The 19,589-nt window shown below is 43.2% G+C and overlaps 1 protein-coding gene across 1 annotated transcript; it reads left to right on the forward strand.

Moving 5' to 3' along the window:
- Positions 1-109: 109 nt before the first annotated feature.
- On the forward strand, positions 110-19,589 carry sgpp1b (sphingosine-1-phosphate phosphatase 1b). Its single transcript, XM_047610789.1, has 3 exons — positions 110-1,666; positions 10,294-10,383; positions 17,336-19,589. Exons 1-3 carry the CDS (start codon positions 833-835, stop codon positions 17,885-17,887), a joined length of 1,476 nt encoding a protein of 491 aa, XP_047466745.1. The 5' UTR covers positions 110-832; the 3' UTR covers positions 17,888-19,589.

A 19,589-nucleotide genomic window follows, 5' to 3' on the forward strand; every position in this document is an offset into this window, starting at 1 on the left:
TATCTATCTATCTATCTATCTATCTATCTATCTATCTATCTATCTATCTATCTATCTATCTATCTATCTATCTAATGTTTGCAAAGCGCGATCACGTTACGTCATGACGTTGGGAGCACATCTATCTACGTGCACTACAGAATCGCAGTTGCCTTCATGAGCGCCCTGTAAACTTAGGGTTCTGAGTTAAGAAGCATGAAATCAGGAAAAGTTTCGGAATAAAACACTGTTTTCATTGTCGGTTGTAGCAAATACAGTATTTATGTTTTTGCTTGTACCCGTTCTGTTCAAAGCTCAAACGAACCACCAATGAATACCGTTTTTAGAGAGTTTTACTTGATTTTTAAACTTTTCTAGTATCTACCAACGCCTAAATGTTACGTTTGTCGCGATTATTCTTCATTTAGAATAAAAAGTATTAAAGTATTTTAGTTCGTGCGTCTGTGTGCTTTCAAAAGAGGCCGAAGTTGACGGTTGGTGAAAGATAGCAAGATTTCCCACTGCACTAGAAGGCAGCATAGTAGGCACGCTCCCTGTGTGCTCGTGGATCTGTCAGTTGCAGGTAGCGGGACAGTGAACGCGCCCGGAACTCGGTTCGTCCGTTATCGTCCAACCGACACCCGCCTTTCTTGTTTTATTTAAAATAAAAACGAGTCGCTGCTACACGTCGTTGTACTTTACATGCGGTTCTTTGCTGTTCTTTGCCGTGATGCTCGGGTTAGGTAGTTAGATAACGTTAGCCAGGGAGCTAGCATCGATTGCTCGGGGAGAAAGTAGCGGAGACCGTGTTCCCTTCTCCCGGGGCTGCGCGCCTTCAAACCCCGGCCTTAAAATGGAGCGAACTAGGGAGATATTCCAGTATCTCCAGGACCCGCACCTCGTCGCCCACTTTCAGCACATCTGCGGCGTACGAGGGACGTTTTCGAGAAGCGTCACGACCACCGACAGCGGCAAGGCAGCTGGCCGGACTCACTTGCACAACAACGGCGCTTGTCATCATCGCGTCTCCGGGGAAGCTGAGCGTGACTTTCTGGAAGTCACCGGCGCCGGAGAAGGGGAGAAAATTCAAACCACGGCAGCGGGTCTTCGGAAGAGGATTACAGATTCTAGCCCGGGCACGAACCTCGTGGATGGGAGTGAAAGTACCCCCCAGAACGGGGCTGCTGTTTCCGCGGGCACCGCCGGAGGAGAGGACGGTCTCGGGAGAACCGGACCGGGCTCCTCCGAGGCGGCGGCGGCGGCGGAGCCGGGGGAGAAGGAGAGGGAGCCCGGGAACCCTCCGCGGAGCAGCACGGTGAAGCCCCTCCGCAGGAACTCTCTAACCGGCGACGTGGGGCAGGAGTTCCTGATCGAGGACCGGTTCCTGTACTACCTGTTCACCTTCGGAACCGAGCTGGGCAACGAGCTCTTCTACATCATCTTCTTCCCGTTCATCATGTGGAACGTGGACGCCTTCGTGAGCCGGCGGCTGATCATGGTCTGGGTGTGGGTCATGTATCTGGGACAGTGCACCAAGGATGTGATCGGGTGGTCCCGGCCGGCCTCCCCCCCGGTGGTCAAGGTGGAGGTTTTCTACAACTCGGAGTACAGCATGCCGTCCACACACGCCATGTCCGGCACCGCCATCCCCTTCTCCCTGTTCCTCATGACCTACGGCCGCTGGGAGGTAAAGTATCACCCCCCCGCTACCATGCACGTTTTCAGGGTTAGACGTGAGAATAACGAGAAGTGGAAGGAGACACTTCCTCCTGATCAATACCTAAGAACACGGGAAGTTCAAATATTTCACAATTTTTTGCAAATGCCCACTTGTTGCGTGCAAGAGAAACTCACATCTGTGAACGGAAAGTGCAGATTTCCTTTTAGAAACAGTGTTAAGACTAAACGAAATCAGGGTTTTCTGCAGACTCTTAAAAAGTATCTGCAATCTAAGGCCTTAAAAGGTCTTAAATATGAGCATATTTTGCATTGTAGGTCTTAAATGACTTCATGTAGTCAAGTCTTGAACTACTTACTGCTTCATTCACAGTATGACCCCCTCTGGAAGTAATTCTGGGTCTTTGGGTCTTAAATTTAACCCATAATAGTCTTTAAAAAGTCTTAAATTTCACTCGCTCAAACCTGCAGAAACCTCGTAGTGCACCTTTTCTTTATTGCATCTCCTTTTGCATACATATATATATATATATTTTTTACCAAGATGAGGTGCAACACCTGCTGCCCTTATACTTTAAATATGCATCATATCTGTGCATCGTAGTATTTGGTGACAGATCTGATAAGAACAGCATGAAGCCCTACAAACAGCTCCCTGCAAACCTGAACATAAACAGAAGGAACTGTTATTTATTTATTCTTAAGATATGTTCAAATTTGTTGTGCACAGACTAAATCAGACTTTTAATTATTATTTATTCTCAGAAAACTGTGGAAATTAATGTCCACCACAATTAATCCAAACCCAAATCAATTCCCATTTACAAGCATGTCAGTGAACTGTCTAAAACTAAATACAATTAGTTAGTTGTCAATAATAAAATTCAAGTTTTCAAACTAAACACTAGAAAAAACATGAAATTACTACAGTACAACCATTAAAGTAGATAAAAAATGAATGTGAATATTAATATATCTGGTTCTGTAGCTTTGGTAGCAACACAGAAAACAGATCATTTGATCAGATCCCGTTTTCACTTTTCAGAAATGCACAGATATTTTTTAAGAAGGATTGAACCGGTTTGGTCTAAAGGAATGAGACAGATCTGAGTTGTACAAATTGAGTCAACAGATTTTGTTCCAGTATGGGAACATAAAACCAGCCTGTGTAACCCTGGTATTAGCGGTGTTCCCGGCACCGTCGGCTCCGGTTGGACCGATATTCTGAACTGGAACCAGCTCAGTCTGATTGGTTGATAGAAGAACAGGAAGTGATGAAAGTAACGAAGCCACTTCTCTTTTTTCATCTTCTTCTCATCTGAACATCAAAATCCACAACATGACTGTGTAGAATAAATAACCGACAGATCAGCATGATTCAGGGAGGACACGTCTCTATGACGCTATATTTTATGGTCATACAGGCCTGTTACAAACTAATGAAACTAACCCCAGAAACACAGCAGGCTTTATGTGCAAGTCGCCGTATTGTATGAAGCTAGAAGACATTTAGCAGCTCTTCCCAGCCTCTCAGTAACAGTATTGTCATGTATTCGTCTCCCCTCTCGCGCTATATCAACACAAGTTAACTGCTGCTACTAGATGACTGGGACTTTGCCCTCTGAAGCTGCGTCATTAACAATGAATGAGCAGTCAGCTCAGTGGATTCGGTGACAGCAGCTGTGTGAGAACATTTATTGACTCTTTACCTCGTCCAGTACGGTGCAGTGAAGCTCAGTGTGGATTCAACGAGACGGAAAGTCTCTAAATATGTAGAGATCAGAACAGTTTGGACAGTGTGAATGTTTTTCCTGATTCAGCGATGATGACTTAGCCTTCGCTACCTGCTGGATGGTAGCAGCTCAGCAGATGATGATTAGAAGCATCTCACGCTCAGCCTCCCGTTTTCCCATCTCTGTTAAAGTCCACAATCACGTCCTAGATCACTGGAACAACATTCATGCAGGAGTTTTGTTTTAACAAGCCGTCCTCTGTTATTCTTCTCTTCATCTCCTCCCATTCACTCACGGGGAACAACACAGCATTGTAGCGCAGTCTGTAAAAAGGCAACACAAAGTCCGTCTCGTCCACGTCCATTGTCTCACAGCGCGTCCACGCGGCCACAGACGTGGACGATAAAATGACAGGAAGTCCACTTGATTCCTGCAGAAATAACTCAACCAGTGTTTGCACCAATGTGTCAGCAGAAATGAAGCTTTTTATGACAGATTAATAAACTATCAGTCCTCCTGTGCATTTATCTGCATTCATCAGCTGGTAAAAGCAGTTTGTTACAGCTGGTTTCAGTTTGAATGATAGATTATTTAAATGAACCGTTAGCCTTGTTTTAGGTGGGAATCACAGCAGAGGTGAGATTGATTTACAACCCTCTACCTCCCCTCGTGTCGGAGCCAGAGCAGCAGATAAGGAGCCGGCCCCCGACTTTCTAGTGTGCAGCTCCGCGATAAGACTGATTTGGTGTCGGCATCTTTTTCTTTATCCTCACGGCCACAACGAGTCTCTTTATGTTTGTCGACCTACATTAGAAAGCGCTCAACGAAGAACAAACAAAACAATCTCACCCTCTTACACTTGATCTCTATTCAGGGTCTAAAAATACAATCTGCTGTCTTTGTGTGGAAAAGCAGATAAGACGTTGACCTCACTAGTGCTGAATGTTCTGCTTCTCTGTGGTCACACACTTTAAAAAGGTCGAAAAAAAAGCAGATTTCTCCACATAAATCACCACTGAAAGCAGTTTTCAGGACAATGAAGGACTTGACTCATCTCTAAAGCTCCAACAACACGATTTCATGATGATAAAATTTGTGTATTTGACAAATAAGCAAAAGCCAAAACTCACTCTTCAAAGGGGTCGTAATTCAGAACTGATGAGGTGGAAAAAATGAAACCATCTGCACAGACGCTGCATGTGAGAAGCTCCAGCTTTCTGACATAAAAACAAGATGGTAGCAACAGAATCTGGGATACAACGTCAGAAAAAGACAGATTATTTCCAAAAACTAAGTAACCTAAGTAAATTTGACTTAATGATGTCGTAGCTACTAAACACATGTGAAAATAACTTTGTCCTACATCTGCTATGTCTTACAAAAAATGTTAATAATCAATAAACTTGAAAATATCCAATTTTTATTTATTCTCAGAGAGCGAATGTAGAAAATAAACTCCCAAATCAATGCAACGTAAACCTATTTGTTCACTGTTACATTTTACAACAGTCACTGTGCAAAATAAATGACGGCGGAGAAACTAAAAATGTACTGGCCCAAAACAGTAAATGTTTGCTTCCTTTAACTCTCAGAGCTGGGATTGTTTCAACAAAATAGCAGAAACAGAAATCTCTTCTCAGTTCAGTAACGTACGTCCAGACTTCAGATGTGTTCGTCAGGTTCTTTAACGCCGGGCTGATAAATATAAGGCGTGTGGACGTCTACAGGAGGAGTCTTGTCCTCTACCTCTCATGGCTGAAGCTGAAGCTGAAGCTGAAGCCTCGTGAGGTTTCCTGCTGCTTCCCAGTTCCAGGCCAGTCCGAGCGCAGCAGGAATGTTTGGATTCGGATGGTCGTCCTCCCGTCCCAGACACTAACGTGAGCCAGATGTTTCTCTGTGGACGAGAGGACAGAAAAGAACAGTTTGAGGGGAGACGAGGAGGAGAAAGACGTAAAGAAGAAGATTAAATGGTGGACGAGGGCAAGAGATGCAGAAAGTGTGGAAGTGTAAGAAGCTGGATTAAACAAAGAGTGTTAATAAAAATGTGATTTATAAGGATTTGTGAGGAAAAGATAAAGAAGACGATGGAAGTTGCTGCTTGACACGGAGCACGTTTCTGGGGCGTTACATTATCAAGTTGAACCAGGACACAACACAATAGTGTAAACAGGCTTTGTGTGAGACTTCCTCTTTTACGCAGGAACATTAGGTGGGAACACTTGAGCTTTTCCTGGAAGCACCAATGGGTTTAACAGTGAAGCCCTGTTAGTTTTACACCTCCTCTATTTATTTTTCAGAACCGAGAGGGGATTTTAAACAGATGATTGTCGCCTGTTTCCACTCAAATGTTTGATTTAATAGCCACAGGCCGTTGCTGTCGTCATGAGTCTGTTTGGGATTTAAAAAAAAAGAAAATACCCTTAAAATGTTTAAGTTAAAAAGAACCATCTGGAGCAGAGATCTGCAACAGTTCTGACTGAAAAACCACGTGGACCCAGTTCAGACCTTGAATTAACGTGTTGACACCTGGTCCTGATTAAAATGTGTCTCCACATGTGTCCCGAGCCAGAACCGGAGATCTGATCTCAGTTTGTCTGTAAATGAGCAGCAGCGCCACCATCTGGTTAGTAGAACATTGTGTCGGCTGCTGTCTCTAATGGATCTTGGACGTTAATGGTCAAGTTTCAAGCTAATATTCAAACTTTGCTGAGGCTGTTGCTGACCTGACGATAAAGCTGCAGTGGTTAATGGGTGAATTCATTGGTTGGTCAATAGAAAACGATCTATTAAATCAGCACTTTGTAAACAAAAAAGCATTTTTTTTTCTTCTCAGATGAATAACGAGTTTGTGCAGTTTTCGAAAAGCATGATTTCTTCTCATCTTTTACAACTTCTTTTGACATTCAGCTGCAAACGTGTGAAGCTGTAGTTTGTCGTCACCAAACTAAACATCGTAAGCAGATTTTTTCAGTAATTAGGCCGAGGCCTGGTTCTTTTTAGTGGCGCTCCGAGGCCTCGGAGCGTCTTGGCAGCCCTACAAGTCAAACACAGCACACCCTGGGACCGGTGTGGGTTGTGTGTGGACGTAGTATGTATTCGCAGCATCTGTCATGTGTGGGAACGCGGATCTAACCTAACACTGAGGCGAACGGTCGGTGGTGACGACCACAAGCCACACAAAAAGCGCAGCATGTCCACGAAAGTTTGCACCAGGCGACCGCCGCTGCTCCGCTGTGGTCGCGGCCGCGAGGCCAGAGCCAGGCAGCAAACACAACCTACTGACAGATGTTGTGTTTGCACACGGACGGACGACGCTGTTTGGACAACGTCGTCCTCCGTCCTCGCTTTTTTTCCTCCCCCTCAGACTCTCGGTTAACTTTGAGTTCATGTTGATCTGTCTGACCCAGCTCCAGCTAATCTACACCTCCCTCTGCACTGACCTCATTTTTATAACAGCTCCCGGAGTTTATGATTGACGCTTTAGAGCATAAAAGACTCTGGTTAAAGAAACACCTGCAGGCAGTCTGTAAATGTAGGGCTGGGTTTTCAAACTTCATTTTAAAGGCCTGATATTGATTCATTAAATTCATGGAACTCATTTTTAGTTTAGGACCCACATACATCCAAAAGTCTGTGTGTAATCTTTGCATTTTGCCAGATTAGCTTTAAACTTGTGCAATAAATCCTTACATAGATGTTTTAAGAGGTTAGACCATTTCCAGAAGTCTGCAACGACATTAGTCCAAGTGTGAGGGAGATTTAAAACATGAGAGAAGCTGAGAGGATCATCAGGAGCCAACGCTTTTTACATTTAAAACGTCATTTAAAACAGACAAATAAGAGAAAATTGAATGAAATGAAAATCTCTTTCATAACTAAACAAAATTGTTGCGTTACTGAAATATCTCCAAAAAAATCAATATTGAATTTAATTAGATTTAAATTGACAGCCAGTCATGAATGTTTTATGCCTCTTTACTCTGATTCCTGTACAGAGTATGAGACATAACAGTTGCCATAACTGTGTCAAACCAATTGGTGCTTGAAATTGAGAACAATTAGAAAAAACAAACACAAAACTAGGCTCTTAAAGGACCAGTGTGTGGTATTTAGTGTCATCTACTGGTCAGGCTGCAGATTGCAACTCCCTCACCTTATCTTGTTTAGAGATATTTCAAATGGCATCTATTTAAACTATAAAAAAATCATCCTCCAGATGAATTACAAACTTTCTTCTGCCTTTTCAGTGTCAACTGGACATTAGAACAGCCATGAAGTGGATTTAGTTGGGAAAGTTATAGAAGAATGTATTCATTTTCTCTAATGTCTCAGCAAGTTAAAATAAAATATCCTCCTAGTGGTGAACCTACTGATGAAGTAGTTGGAGCAGGTTGGAAGTCCAGCATGTCGCCTGGTCCTGGTACTTTATTGTGAAATATAGAATCTGTTGTTATCACGCTGCATAAACCGAACACAAAACACTTCTGCCTTCCTTGGTTCAGTACGCCTCGTTATCTCTGGGTGTTTTTGTGTCAACATTCGCCCAGTGTTTGAAGAAAAGCCATAACATTTGTGTTGTGTGGTTTATGTTGGTGCCTTAGAAGCAGGATGGTTCACTGCAGCGTTGGCGTCTAAGCCTTAAACACAAACAAAAAAACCCACTCTGCTTTGTTGTGGTTGTGAATGATGATTGTATTGGATTATTTCTGACAGAGTGACGGACATATGGGGTCGTATCTGGTTTCACTCAGCTCCAAGCAGCTCTGACGTGAAGTTTTAGGGTTTCTAATGTAGCAGAACCCATGTAAATAAACGCCTCACTGCACGTTCTCCCTGGGTCTGTGTGGGTTCTCCCTGGGTTCTCCATCATTATTAGACCTTTATTTATACAGATAAATCTCAACGAGCCACAAGGACTCGTTTTCAAGAGAGAGAGACCTCGTTAAGTGACTCTAAATTGGCCCTGGAGACCTGTGGAGGGTGGACTCTGCCTCTTATCCAAAGACAGCTGGGATAAGCTCCAGCAGTTATAGAAAATGAATGAATGAATGAATGAATGAATCCCAGGAGGCTGATTGAAGGAAGGAAATTCTGCGTGTGAGCCAAGAAATGATCTCACTACTCTTGAGTAATCTTAATCTTTGTAGCTTTGTAGATGTGGCACATCGGTCATTAATAAAGAAAGTAGTTCTGGATTCACTCCACTGGGAACTGATTCTGCTCCAGCAAAGATCTAAAGGACAATCAGATTGTTTGGGTATGATAATGGTAATTATATTAAGATCACTTATTAATTATTACTGATTAATTAAGGTAGAATAAAACAGGACGTCTCCTTCCAGGCTGACCTTCTTCTTCTTTCTGCTGAACATAAACCAAACATTCGTACACTGTAGCATGTAGAGAAGCACCTGGCCTCTCAGCTGCTGCTGATATGATTATCAGAGTCTTATCAGACCTCGTGAACATGTTTCATCTGCCTCCTTTCTCTGCTTCCTGTCTCGTCGTGCTGACATTGCTCAGAGAAGCTGCAGAAAGCTTCACAGCGTGAGCTGAGGTCCACGTGTCGAGCTCACGGCTCTGAATTAGCTTCGTATTCATGTGACCCAGAACTCATTAGAAAACAAAACACCAGAGTCACATGAGGGAGAAAAGAATCTCTCCAAGCCGCTAATCTCCGGCTTATTCTGCTTTTATTTGGATCTTACATTTTTATTTCACTCATTAAAACCCACTAATTCTTTGTGTTTCTTGTAAAGGCCTCCAGGTTAGGAGAGGAGAGGTGTCACTGGCCTCCCTCCTCCCTGCGCTGCAGGAACATATATTTGATAAGGAAACAGTTCAAGTATTTATGAGGTCATTTGAGTCCAGTGCACATTAGCAGACAATCATATCTACAACATTTTATCACGGCTGCTGAGAAGCTGCTTCCCTCTGAGCAACGTGGAGCTCCGCACTCATTAACACTTTATCTCTGATCAATTAACGAATCAATTCATCAAATTTAACTTTCATTTTTAAGGATCCTCTGACCTGGAAGCTGTGAAAGTCAACACAACAGACACTTAAGCTAATCTAAATAAGTCAAGCTAACACTGAATAAATATCATGCAGACTATAATGTAATGTTCAGCTTTTTTTAGAGTTTAGAGTTTCCAATAAGCTATAAAACAACACATTAAATCATTACATAAAAACAATGCATGAGAACAGAACTGGGAGGTGCCACGGTGCTGCAGGGCATTAAAAGCCCTACAGAAGTACATAAAACAGATAAGATAAGAACAGTAAACACAACTACAAACAAGGCTGCACTAGCTGGAATTAAATGCCAGTCAACACTGAACATTCATTCAGGGATTGAATTCACCAGTGTAACCTATGGTGACATTTACATTGGTTTATGCATCCATGCTTTGTTGCCAGGGCCGGGTTTTATATCCTCGGATCAATCTTTCAAAAAGCTCTTTTACGCATCCATTTGTCAAAAAACCTCGCTGTGGTCTCGCAAGACTTACTCTGCATGATGGATGTTTGTTAGACCACACAACGAGAACACAACACTCTGAGAGCGGCGCCGGGTCTGAAAGCCGAACGGATTTAAAACGTACGGCGACAGAGAAGAGCTGCACAAAAGAAAAGACACATGAAGAGTTAGGAACTAGAGGGAGAAGATTAAGGAGAAACCACCAACCTCTGGAAGCAACATCAGTTTTTAGTTCTAAACTTTATTGTTTTTAAAGTGTAATATCTTTCTCTGTGATTATAACAAATGTTTAATTCATAAATGTCCTCATAAAATAATGTTTTAATCCAAGTATGAGTCAGATATGAGGAAGAATTATATCTCTGTGCCTGAGTTGCACCCGTGTGATGTTGAAAGTGTGTCCTCTCTCCTCCACAGTATCCTCCGACTCTGGGCTTCAGCCTGGCTCTGTGCTGGTGTCTGCTGGTCTGTTCCAGCCGGATCTACATGGGGATGCATTCAGTCCTGGTGAGCCTCCCCCCTTTCTCCCCCCTCTCTCCCCCCGTCTCTCCCCCCCGTCACATTAACACCCTGACAGATGATGGCGCCTCGTCGCCCTCCGTGCACGTTTAGCCTCGTCCTGTGCTTCTGAACGTGACACCGACCTGTGGAGATAAGTATCGGCTCCAGATCTGACGTCAGGGTTTGGGTGTCACGCACACCAACGGCTGAAGTAACTGTAGATGCACGACACAAATTTGTCTGGGAGGGGGAAAAAAAAAAACTGGAAAAGCACGGTATTCAAAGCTGTATTAGCTGCACACTAATAACTCCACGGGTTTCTGCACCAATATTTGTGAAGAATTCATCTAAACTCTAAGCGCGATGCTGTTGTCATACTTTCTTTGAACACAAATCCAGACACAGTGGGATAATTTCCTGGTCACAAACACAGATGCAGGGTAGAGGGTTCAAGTTTGAATTTAGAAAACACGTAGTGTGTCTTATCTCCCTGTTCATGCACAGGGATCTGGTTCACTGGAGCAGAAGAAACTATTTCAAAATGACCTTGAACATTACTGCATTTTTATAATAACATTGCGTTGAAACACTGGTAATAAGCAGAAATTCTCTCCTTGACTTTATTGGGCTTCATAGTAAGTTTCAGCTCAGTGTTTAGTTTTCCAGTTCATTTTCAGTGTCCTCAGTACAACAAGTGAACTGTTAGCTTAACGTAGCCACAGTCCTCCAACCAATCAGAGGCAGACAGCTTCCTCAGCACAGCAACGCTCTTAGTGAAGGAACAACCAGCATATTTATGAATGAACCGGGGCCTTTGAATTGTTCTGGTTGTGCGCTGTGACAATCAGACAGGGTGTGTAACAGAAAACCTTTCAAGCTGTTTTAAGATCTTAAGCTGGAGGTGTAACCTGAACCTTCGCCCCGGAACAAAAGCTTCCCTGTGTTAAAATGTAGAGAAACCAGCATCTGTCCGAGGAACCGTAGCGTTTCTGTGCTGATACGACTTCCCTGCGATCTGAACACTTTTTCATTCCCTGCGTTTCCGCCTGAATAGTTCACTCTCACTGAGGCGTCGATAAATGCACATATACGGTGAAGGAGCCTGTTCATTCCATCTGAACGTTTTCCATAGTCTGTTGCTGTAGGTTTCGTTTTAAACAAACGTCTCCTGCTGAATGACTTGTGTACGACTCAGCTAATCAGGATCAGTCATCGCGCCGCCAGCGTGATGAGGCCTGTATCTGCCTGTGTCTATTGTACGTGGTAAAGGCAGAAACAACCGGAAAATGTTTGAGCTGCAAAAACTTGCTGCTCCATCTTTAATCTGTCGTTACCACTGAATGGGTGTGTTTGCCTCAGGTGAAATATTACAGTGTTTCCCAAAGTGTGTTGCCAAGAGATGGAGTGAAACAACAAATGATCAACCAACTTTTTTCATTTGGTTAAACTCATTCAAATAAAAGAGTCAACAGCGCAGAGCTGATCATGTGCGATCGTGAGCGATCGTGATCTGCACCACCACATGTTTCATCCTTCAGTTTAACCAGTGAATTATCAGTCATCTCATGTACATTTATGCAACATGTATTTTAAGCTGCATTTAAAATTTGTCAGTGAGCTGTGTAGCATAGTGCAATATATCCCAACAATATCCCAACGTAGCTACATTTCTGCTTGTACCCCGTCAGTCTGGCTGCTCTGTAACAACACCTCCCAAACACTAGTCCACGCTGTGTCTTTCCTACCAGTCGGGTTCATTTTTGTTTCTAATTCCTGCTTCACTTTCAATAATAGAGACTGAAACTTTCTGCAAAATTTCTGTGAAACTCAGCCGAAGCCTGAGTCTCCAAACCTCCTCAGTTAACCTCACAGATTCTTTATTGAGCCAAAACAATCAGTTTGAAAGTTGTGGGGATTTCGGAGGCAGCCGTAAACATTAAAGCTGTAAAAGTTCCTTTTGCTTTCAGTAGTGTGAGGACCTGAGAACGCTGTGGAAAGCAAGCAGAGTCTGAAGTGTAGTTGCAGTAAATCATTTCTCCAGAAGAACAAAGTTATTTGCTTGTGAGCAGCTGAGACAAATATCTCTTCAGGTTTTTATTTAGTACCTGGACGTCGTCCAGAGTTAATCATGGACCCCGTGTTGATCCCATTAACCTTGTATGGTTGCGTTTGGTGAATGATGTCAGTCTTGTTAGGGCTGGGTCTCCGTCTCTACGGTCTCTGCGGTCTCCGTGGTCACAGTCCTCTCAGTGAATGATGGGCGTCCAGCAGACGTTACAGCTCGCTGGCCGTCCGCCCAAACAAACTGACTCAAGTTAATTCCACATGACAGACTCTCTGAGGGCTTTTTGTGGCTGCACGCAGGTGGCGTCCTGGTGAAGACCTCCACCTCAGGAACCACACGGGCACGTTCCCATCGCTTCACATCTCATGAGAACCTCTCTGAATAAACAAGACGTGACCTCCGAAGGCGTTTAATGGTGATTAATGGAGCAGTTAATCATATTATAGAAAACACGCCTGAGTCATTCTGAGCAGCCTGAGACTGGTCCCGCCTCGTTCTGGCCTTTCTCCAGGTTCAAGCGCATCCTGCCTCTGGTAAAAAACCCAGACATTAAAGAGTCATTTAATGAGTGAGGGATTCAGGACTGGGATTATGGTCGTGACAGTGATAGTCTTCAACATCTAGATAAATAATCCTCGTCACTGTCTCCAGGTCCACGGTGGGTGTTTTTCTGGGCACATGTTTGTGACAGACTTTTATAACTTTAGGGTCGACAGATTCATCTAAATTAACATTTTTCTACATATAAAATCATCCATCCTCTGTCTCATCCTGGAAGGTAAATAATGTCTGTAACCATAGCAACCGGGCCTGTTTTTAGTGGCGAGTCATGACCTTTTATCTTAACGATGTTAATCTGTAATTCATCCCCCTCCATGTTTTACCACAGTGTCACCGGGACACGTGGTCTGTATTTTTTTTTTTACGTCTTCCAGCCCTTAAATTAAAAGATTAAAACATGACATTATGTTTCTGTTTGAAACATTCAGGCCATTTCAATCGCTGCGGTTTTTTAGTGGCAGCGTCATTACATCATCTGGGGGAAAATCAACCCGTCCTGTTTCATCATCTCACCCAAAGCCACGAAATTCAGACATGTCTCAGAGCTCAGCCAGAGCTTAGAACGAATATTTTTAGTTCGCAGAATCACTAAACACATTCAGCAGCCATGACACATATTACAACTCTAAGTTTAAGTTTAGATATTTAGTCCAGAAATGTAAATGTGGTTTAGTGATGATTTAGTGGTTTACTTTTCATTTTCTGGTTTTTCAAGTTTGCTTTTAAAACCAGAAATGAAAATTGGAAAAAAACAACAGTTATTTCATGTTTATTTCTAAATAAAAGAATAATATTCTTCTTGACTAACGTTTTCTTTTTTCATATCTTAAAGGACTGAAGGTAAATTTTCTTGAAGGAAAATGGAAAAATGATTCAGAATCCAGGTCCAGGGACTGAAGGGAGTTTGTAGAAGTAAAAGGCCTTTATTATGTTAGAGTCTAAAACCAAAAATACCCAAAACATTCAAGGACCGTGTCAGGATAGAAGTTTTAACATTTCATCTCTGGCACCACCTGCAGTCAGATCCGCCCTCAAGTTTCCAGTTGTGTCAGTTTCTTTTATATTTGATTTAAAAGTAGATTCATACCATTGAGGATTCATGTCAACCAGTGAAGTGGTTTCATTTTTAAAGTGTGTGTCGCAGTAAATGTACAAATATAAGTATCATATCTGTGTGTTGAGGTGGGACTCGTTATGTCCACGGTATAAATGAGTTTTCTTTTTCTTTCTAACCACCGTGAACTGGACTCGTCCGAGCAGTGATCTCAGAAACACAACATTCAGGTGGAAGTGTGGTGAGATGAATTTATCTGGACCGGCTCCGAGCTCATTTCCACCCGATAACACCGTCTGTAACGGGCTGTTGTGTTTGAGGGAGTGGAGCTTGAACACATCGTGAGCCATTTGAGGTCTGCTCTGCCTCTGGAAATCATCACGCCCAGTGAAACAACTTCCTCCTCCTTTGTTGTGCAGGAAGAGAGCTCAGGGATGCTGCTCACGTCTGGAAGACTTTTACCAGACAACGAGGTTTTTGAGTTATTTAGAGGTAGTCGATATTTTCATTGTAATTTTGTCACTTTGTGGGCCAGATTAGACCCTCTGGTGGCCACTTTGGGCCCGCGGGCCGTATGTTTAACAGCTTTGGGTTAGAGACTGAAGGGGATGTGAAGTTTGTGGGTAACAAGTTGATCTTATCTGAACTTTGAGGTCCAATGAGGATGAGTGATTTATTGAGATATAATAGTTACCTGAAGGAAACACCGTCCACCACTTTGGTTCCTACTACCTAATTCACAGGTGTTTTCTTTTCAGATAGAAGAAGAGCTGGTTCCGTCCATGCATATATGCCTTAACCAACGAGAGTCACAAAAATAACTAGTGACCAGCTGTCGGCTACAAAGCCATGGGCAACGAATGAACCCAAGAACCTCCATCTCCACCGGAGGAAATAAAGTCTTAAAGATAATTGTGGCTCGTTGGGTAGAACTTTCCATCACTGGTTAAGTAGCAGCTGTTTGTTGACTTGGGGAAACGGTCGATATCTCCATCACTTACGTCACTTATGACGTTATTTTTGTTTTCATTCTAAAAGAATGATCCAAAACTCTGCTTATGTGAGAGCAGACATCACTGATGTGACCCAGGACTCTGTGCGTTCACACCATCAGTTGTGATCAGGATCTGAATGAGTCCTGGAAGCTCAACAGAAACTGTTCTTTTTATTAATCCATCTTATCTCCTTTTTCCTCTCGTTCTGCAGAATCAGCATCAGCAGATCTTTGTTTGCCATCATAACCCCCCTCATAAAATTCACGGTGCCTCTAAAGAGTTTAGATTTATCTTCTCAGGTTTCTTACATGTTATGAAGCAAACGACGAATCTAAATCAGTGTAGAATTAGCATTACACGTTAGCATTACACGCTAGCATTACACTGGTGCACAAACATGGTGCATGATGTCCGAGGGTTTAAAGGCTGGATCCATTCAGCGTTTGAGGACAGTGGAGAGAAACATGCGGTTTTCTATACGGGGTTATTTCGTGGTCCTGTTAACATCCAGGCCACCCAGCCCGACAGCATCTGCTCCCATTTATTTCCAGGCACTTTAGATAAAAGCTTCTCCTCTTTCCTTCAGGGCTCCTCGCTCTCGTCCTCTCACTGGACTTTTTTTTTCTTCAGATGGGGGCAGATCATTGTTTCTTTCTGCTTATGTCAGTGGAGGAGAAAATTACAGCCTCTCAGCCGTTGTCTGTTTGTCCTGAAGTGAGAGGGCTGATAAAAGTTTGCAGCGGCAGCAGTAAAGTGATAAATCGCGGTTGCGTTCTGATTCGTCTTCCTGTCAGTTATCTCCATGCTGAGTCGCCTTTTTAACGTTCAGTAAAACGTGTCCTTGTGTGTTGCAGCACAGCTTTAATGACCGACCCTTAGATCAGACCCGACATCCACCAAAACATGTGTTTAAGCTGCTAATCGCACATTTAACCTCTAACAGGACCTTCCAGTGTTCGGCTGCTGGATGGATCCCGGTGTAAAGTTACAGGAACCGTCATAGATTTCTCCTCGAGCAAAGTAGACGCTGTGCACCACCACTTCAGCACAATGGCCGACTGTGAGGTGTTAATTTACACTTCACAACACACTGAGGCAGCTTGTGTTACAGTCTCTCCTCTGGAACACACATACACCTCTATAAAAATCTATAGACGACCAACAAATCTAATTTCATCTGCAGAAACCCTGTAGAAAACCTGCGAAATTCTCATTCTGTTCCAGGTCTAATCAGTTTCACGCCGTGAGTCAGGACGTTTTTTTAAACCGAGCTCTGAAATGACCCAACGTGTCTTCGTTGTTTCGCCTGGTCAGCAGCCTGAAACCCTCACGTTTCACTTTAATGTGACATGAAACAGGAACCAGCAGCAGAACTCAGTGACCAGCTCAGTTTCTACATCAGAAACGTTTTTTTCTGGAGTCTCTCTGTTGGGAAACGATTCGGCTCCAGCAAAGATCTGCTGAGCCAATCAGATCGTTTCTCACCAGCTGGAAAAAGAACAGAAGAAGAAGAAGTTTTCTCCAGTCTCATGGATCCAGCTTTGCTTCATGTTTCTGACGTGGATCAGACGTATTGCAGAGATTTCAGGCTTGTCCTGATGGATTCATTGATCCCGTTTACTGCTGGAGTCAGTAAATAAACGGCTGCAACGACCAAAGTCCAGAGTTCACTGCTGTTCAGAGCTCTGTCTTCCTGTTTCCTGTCAACACTCATCAACTTCCTGTGTCCTCCACCAGGAAATGCACCAGCAAATATCTATAAGTCCTGTTTCAGTCCAAAGCAGAATCAGGACATTTTACCTCCTGACGTGTGTCCAGGGAAGAACATTGAAGGTTTGAAGCCGGATCACGGATATTAGACAATTAGACAATTAGCAAAAATTAATCATTTTGAGACAATGCAAACCTTTCTTTTCACAACTAATCATAGTTGTACAACTATGCTACAACAGGGAAATCTGGATTGTTTTCTGCTCGTTGTTGAAAAATGAGTGAGGAGCATCCGGTAAACATGGAGAGGGCTGATGATTAATCTCCGTTAACTGTTCGTCCTTTTACAGCAGATTATTTGAATCTAAACATCTTCTCCGATGACGTGTTTGACTGTTGTTACTCTTCTGAACTGATTCTGGAGCAGAATCAGTTCCCAACAGAGAGACTCATTAAATCTTCCAGGTTATTTCCAGACACCACCTCCACCACTTTCTGCCATAACTCCTCTTTCTTCCTCTTCGTTCGCCTCCTGGATGAGTAAACGTCTCATTTGTGTGTCTTTTCCTCCAGGACGTCATCGCCGGTTTCCTGTACAGCGTCCTCATCCTGCTCTTCTTCCTGCCGGCCTTGGACCTGATCGACGGCTTCAACCTGACGTGCCGCTACGCTCCGCTCATCATCATCTCCCTCCACCTGGGCCTGGGCCTGTTCTCCTTCACCCTGGACACCTGGAGCACCTCCCGGGGCGACACCGCCCAGATCCTGGGCACGGGGGCCGGCGTGGCCCTGGCGTCCCACGTCAACCACCTCCTGGGCCTGATGCCCGACGTGACGCCGGACCAGCTGCCCCTCGCCATGCCCCCGCTCAGCGCCGGCCTGGTGGGCGCCGCCATGCTGCGCCACGTCCTGGGCGTGTCGGTGCTGGTGGCCACGCGGGCGCTGATGAAGGCCGTCACCATCCCGCTGGTGTGCCGGGTGGCCCGGGTGCCCAGCGACGACGTGAGGAAGGCCCGGCAGCACATGGAGGTGGAGCTCCCCTACCGCTACATCGTGTACGGGACGGTGGGATTCAACGTCCTCTTCCTCGTCCCGCTGCTCTTCAGGTTCTTGCACCTCTCCTGACTGGAGCTTACGTATCTGCCTCGGAGAATCAAAGCCTCACCTGGATAAAGAGGTTCTAGTTTTTAGTTTGTTCAGGTTTCGCTCTGTAGAACGAAGGAACCTGGACCAGCTCAGTGTCTCCTGCTGGTGAACGTGGATCAGTTCTCTCTGTTCTGCTCTTTCAGATTTATTTAAAAATCCAACGGTTTGACTGTTTCAGAGCCGAACATCCACTCCTCCTCCTCCTCCTCCTCCTCCTCTTCTTCTTCTGCCGGCTTCCTTTAAAAGACAGTTCAAGCTGGAAAAAAAAGCCACTGATAGATTACCTGTGTTTTAGCATCAACTTTTTTGTATTAATGCAGTAATTACGAGGAATTCAGACAAAGAACCGAGAAGAACCTAAAGTTTTAGCTGCAGAAATGTTGGAAAAGTCTCATCAATCGTCTCAAACTCAAAGATCTGAAGAAGTTTTTCAGCCAAAAACAACAAATTCATCAGATGTTAAAATGAAAATAGATTCATTTTGATGATTGACTGCTCACTTCATCTTCTCTTGGGAGTTTGTTTTTATGGTTCTTTGTCTGAAAACCTCGTAATGTTTGAACTTTCAAAGCAATAAGATTCCTGTGATTTTAAATGATTCCTTGTTCCTGTATCAGAGTTCATCCTGATCCGGGACGTTATCTGGTTTGTTTAGAGGTTTTAATCGCACATGTGTAGAGTTTATTCCTACAGGGCTCTTCCCACTGTTTTTGTTTTTACGCAGGCGGCGGTTTTTCCTCTGCTCTGTGATCGATTGCTTTTTCCTGACTGGGCACATATACTGTACGATCCAGAGGCGAAGGAAGGAACTTTGTTTGGGAAATGTACAGAGACGGTTTTAAAGAGTTTATTTTATTCTAATCTTACACTGTAAACTGGCTTCCTGTTCTTCCTCCACTTCCTGGTTTCAGGAGGTTAGGACATGATGACTCAGGCAAATTTAAAATATATACTTAGGCATTTTGAAATCTTAGTTTGGGAGTTTTTTGGGACCAGAAAAAGACGGAAGTGGAAACCACTGGGAGGAAAATGGGAAAGATTTTTATAATTTATGAAATAAATAAAGAGGAGCATTTATGACATTTAAAGAAAAATATGCAAGATTTTAAGACTTCGTTCTGGATGTTGTTTAGGCATTTTTTTTATCATTTTAAGTTTAAACTATTAATTTAATCTTAATTCTGACAATAATACAACATTTACATCTTTTATAGTGACAACTTTAAAAACGTTTTTATGACTGTTAAAAAAAAAAAGATCTCCAAAGATTTTACCTTCATTCAGACAAAGCACAGGTTTATTATTATTATTATTATTATTGTTATTATTATTAGACACAAATTCCAGTTCAGCTTCTTAACTAAGTGTAGCATCGTCACAACAACCAGGAATTCAATAAAATTAGAAAAAGAACTTCAAGAACTTCAACTCCAATTTAGAAAAAGTTGAAATTGTGCAGATTATCGTAGGTTTAAAGGACCAGTGTGTTTGGTTTAGTGCCATCTGGTGGCGAAGATGTAGACTGAAACCAACTGAATCTTTCTAAATGTGTGGGTTCCCTGTTTGGTTTGTTCCTTCTGGGCTACTGTAGAAACATCAGTTTGAGATAAAAAAAAAAAAAAATCGTGCACTGCTCCTTTAAAGCTCCTGACCTTTTTTTTTTTTTTTTTTTTTTATAAAT

The sequence above is a fragment of the Mugil cephalus genome, chromosome 17 (genome assembly GCF_022458985.1).
Source record: "Mugil cephalus isolate CIBA_MC_2020 chromosome 17, CIBA_Mcephalus_1.1, whole genome shotgun sequence".
NCBI classification, from domain to species: Eukaryota; Metazoa; Chordata; class Actinopteri; order Mugiliformes; family Mugilidae; genus Mugil; species Mugil cephalus.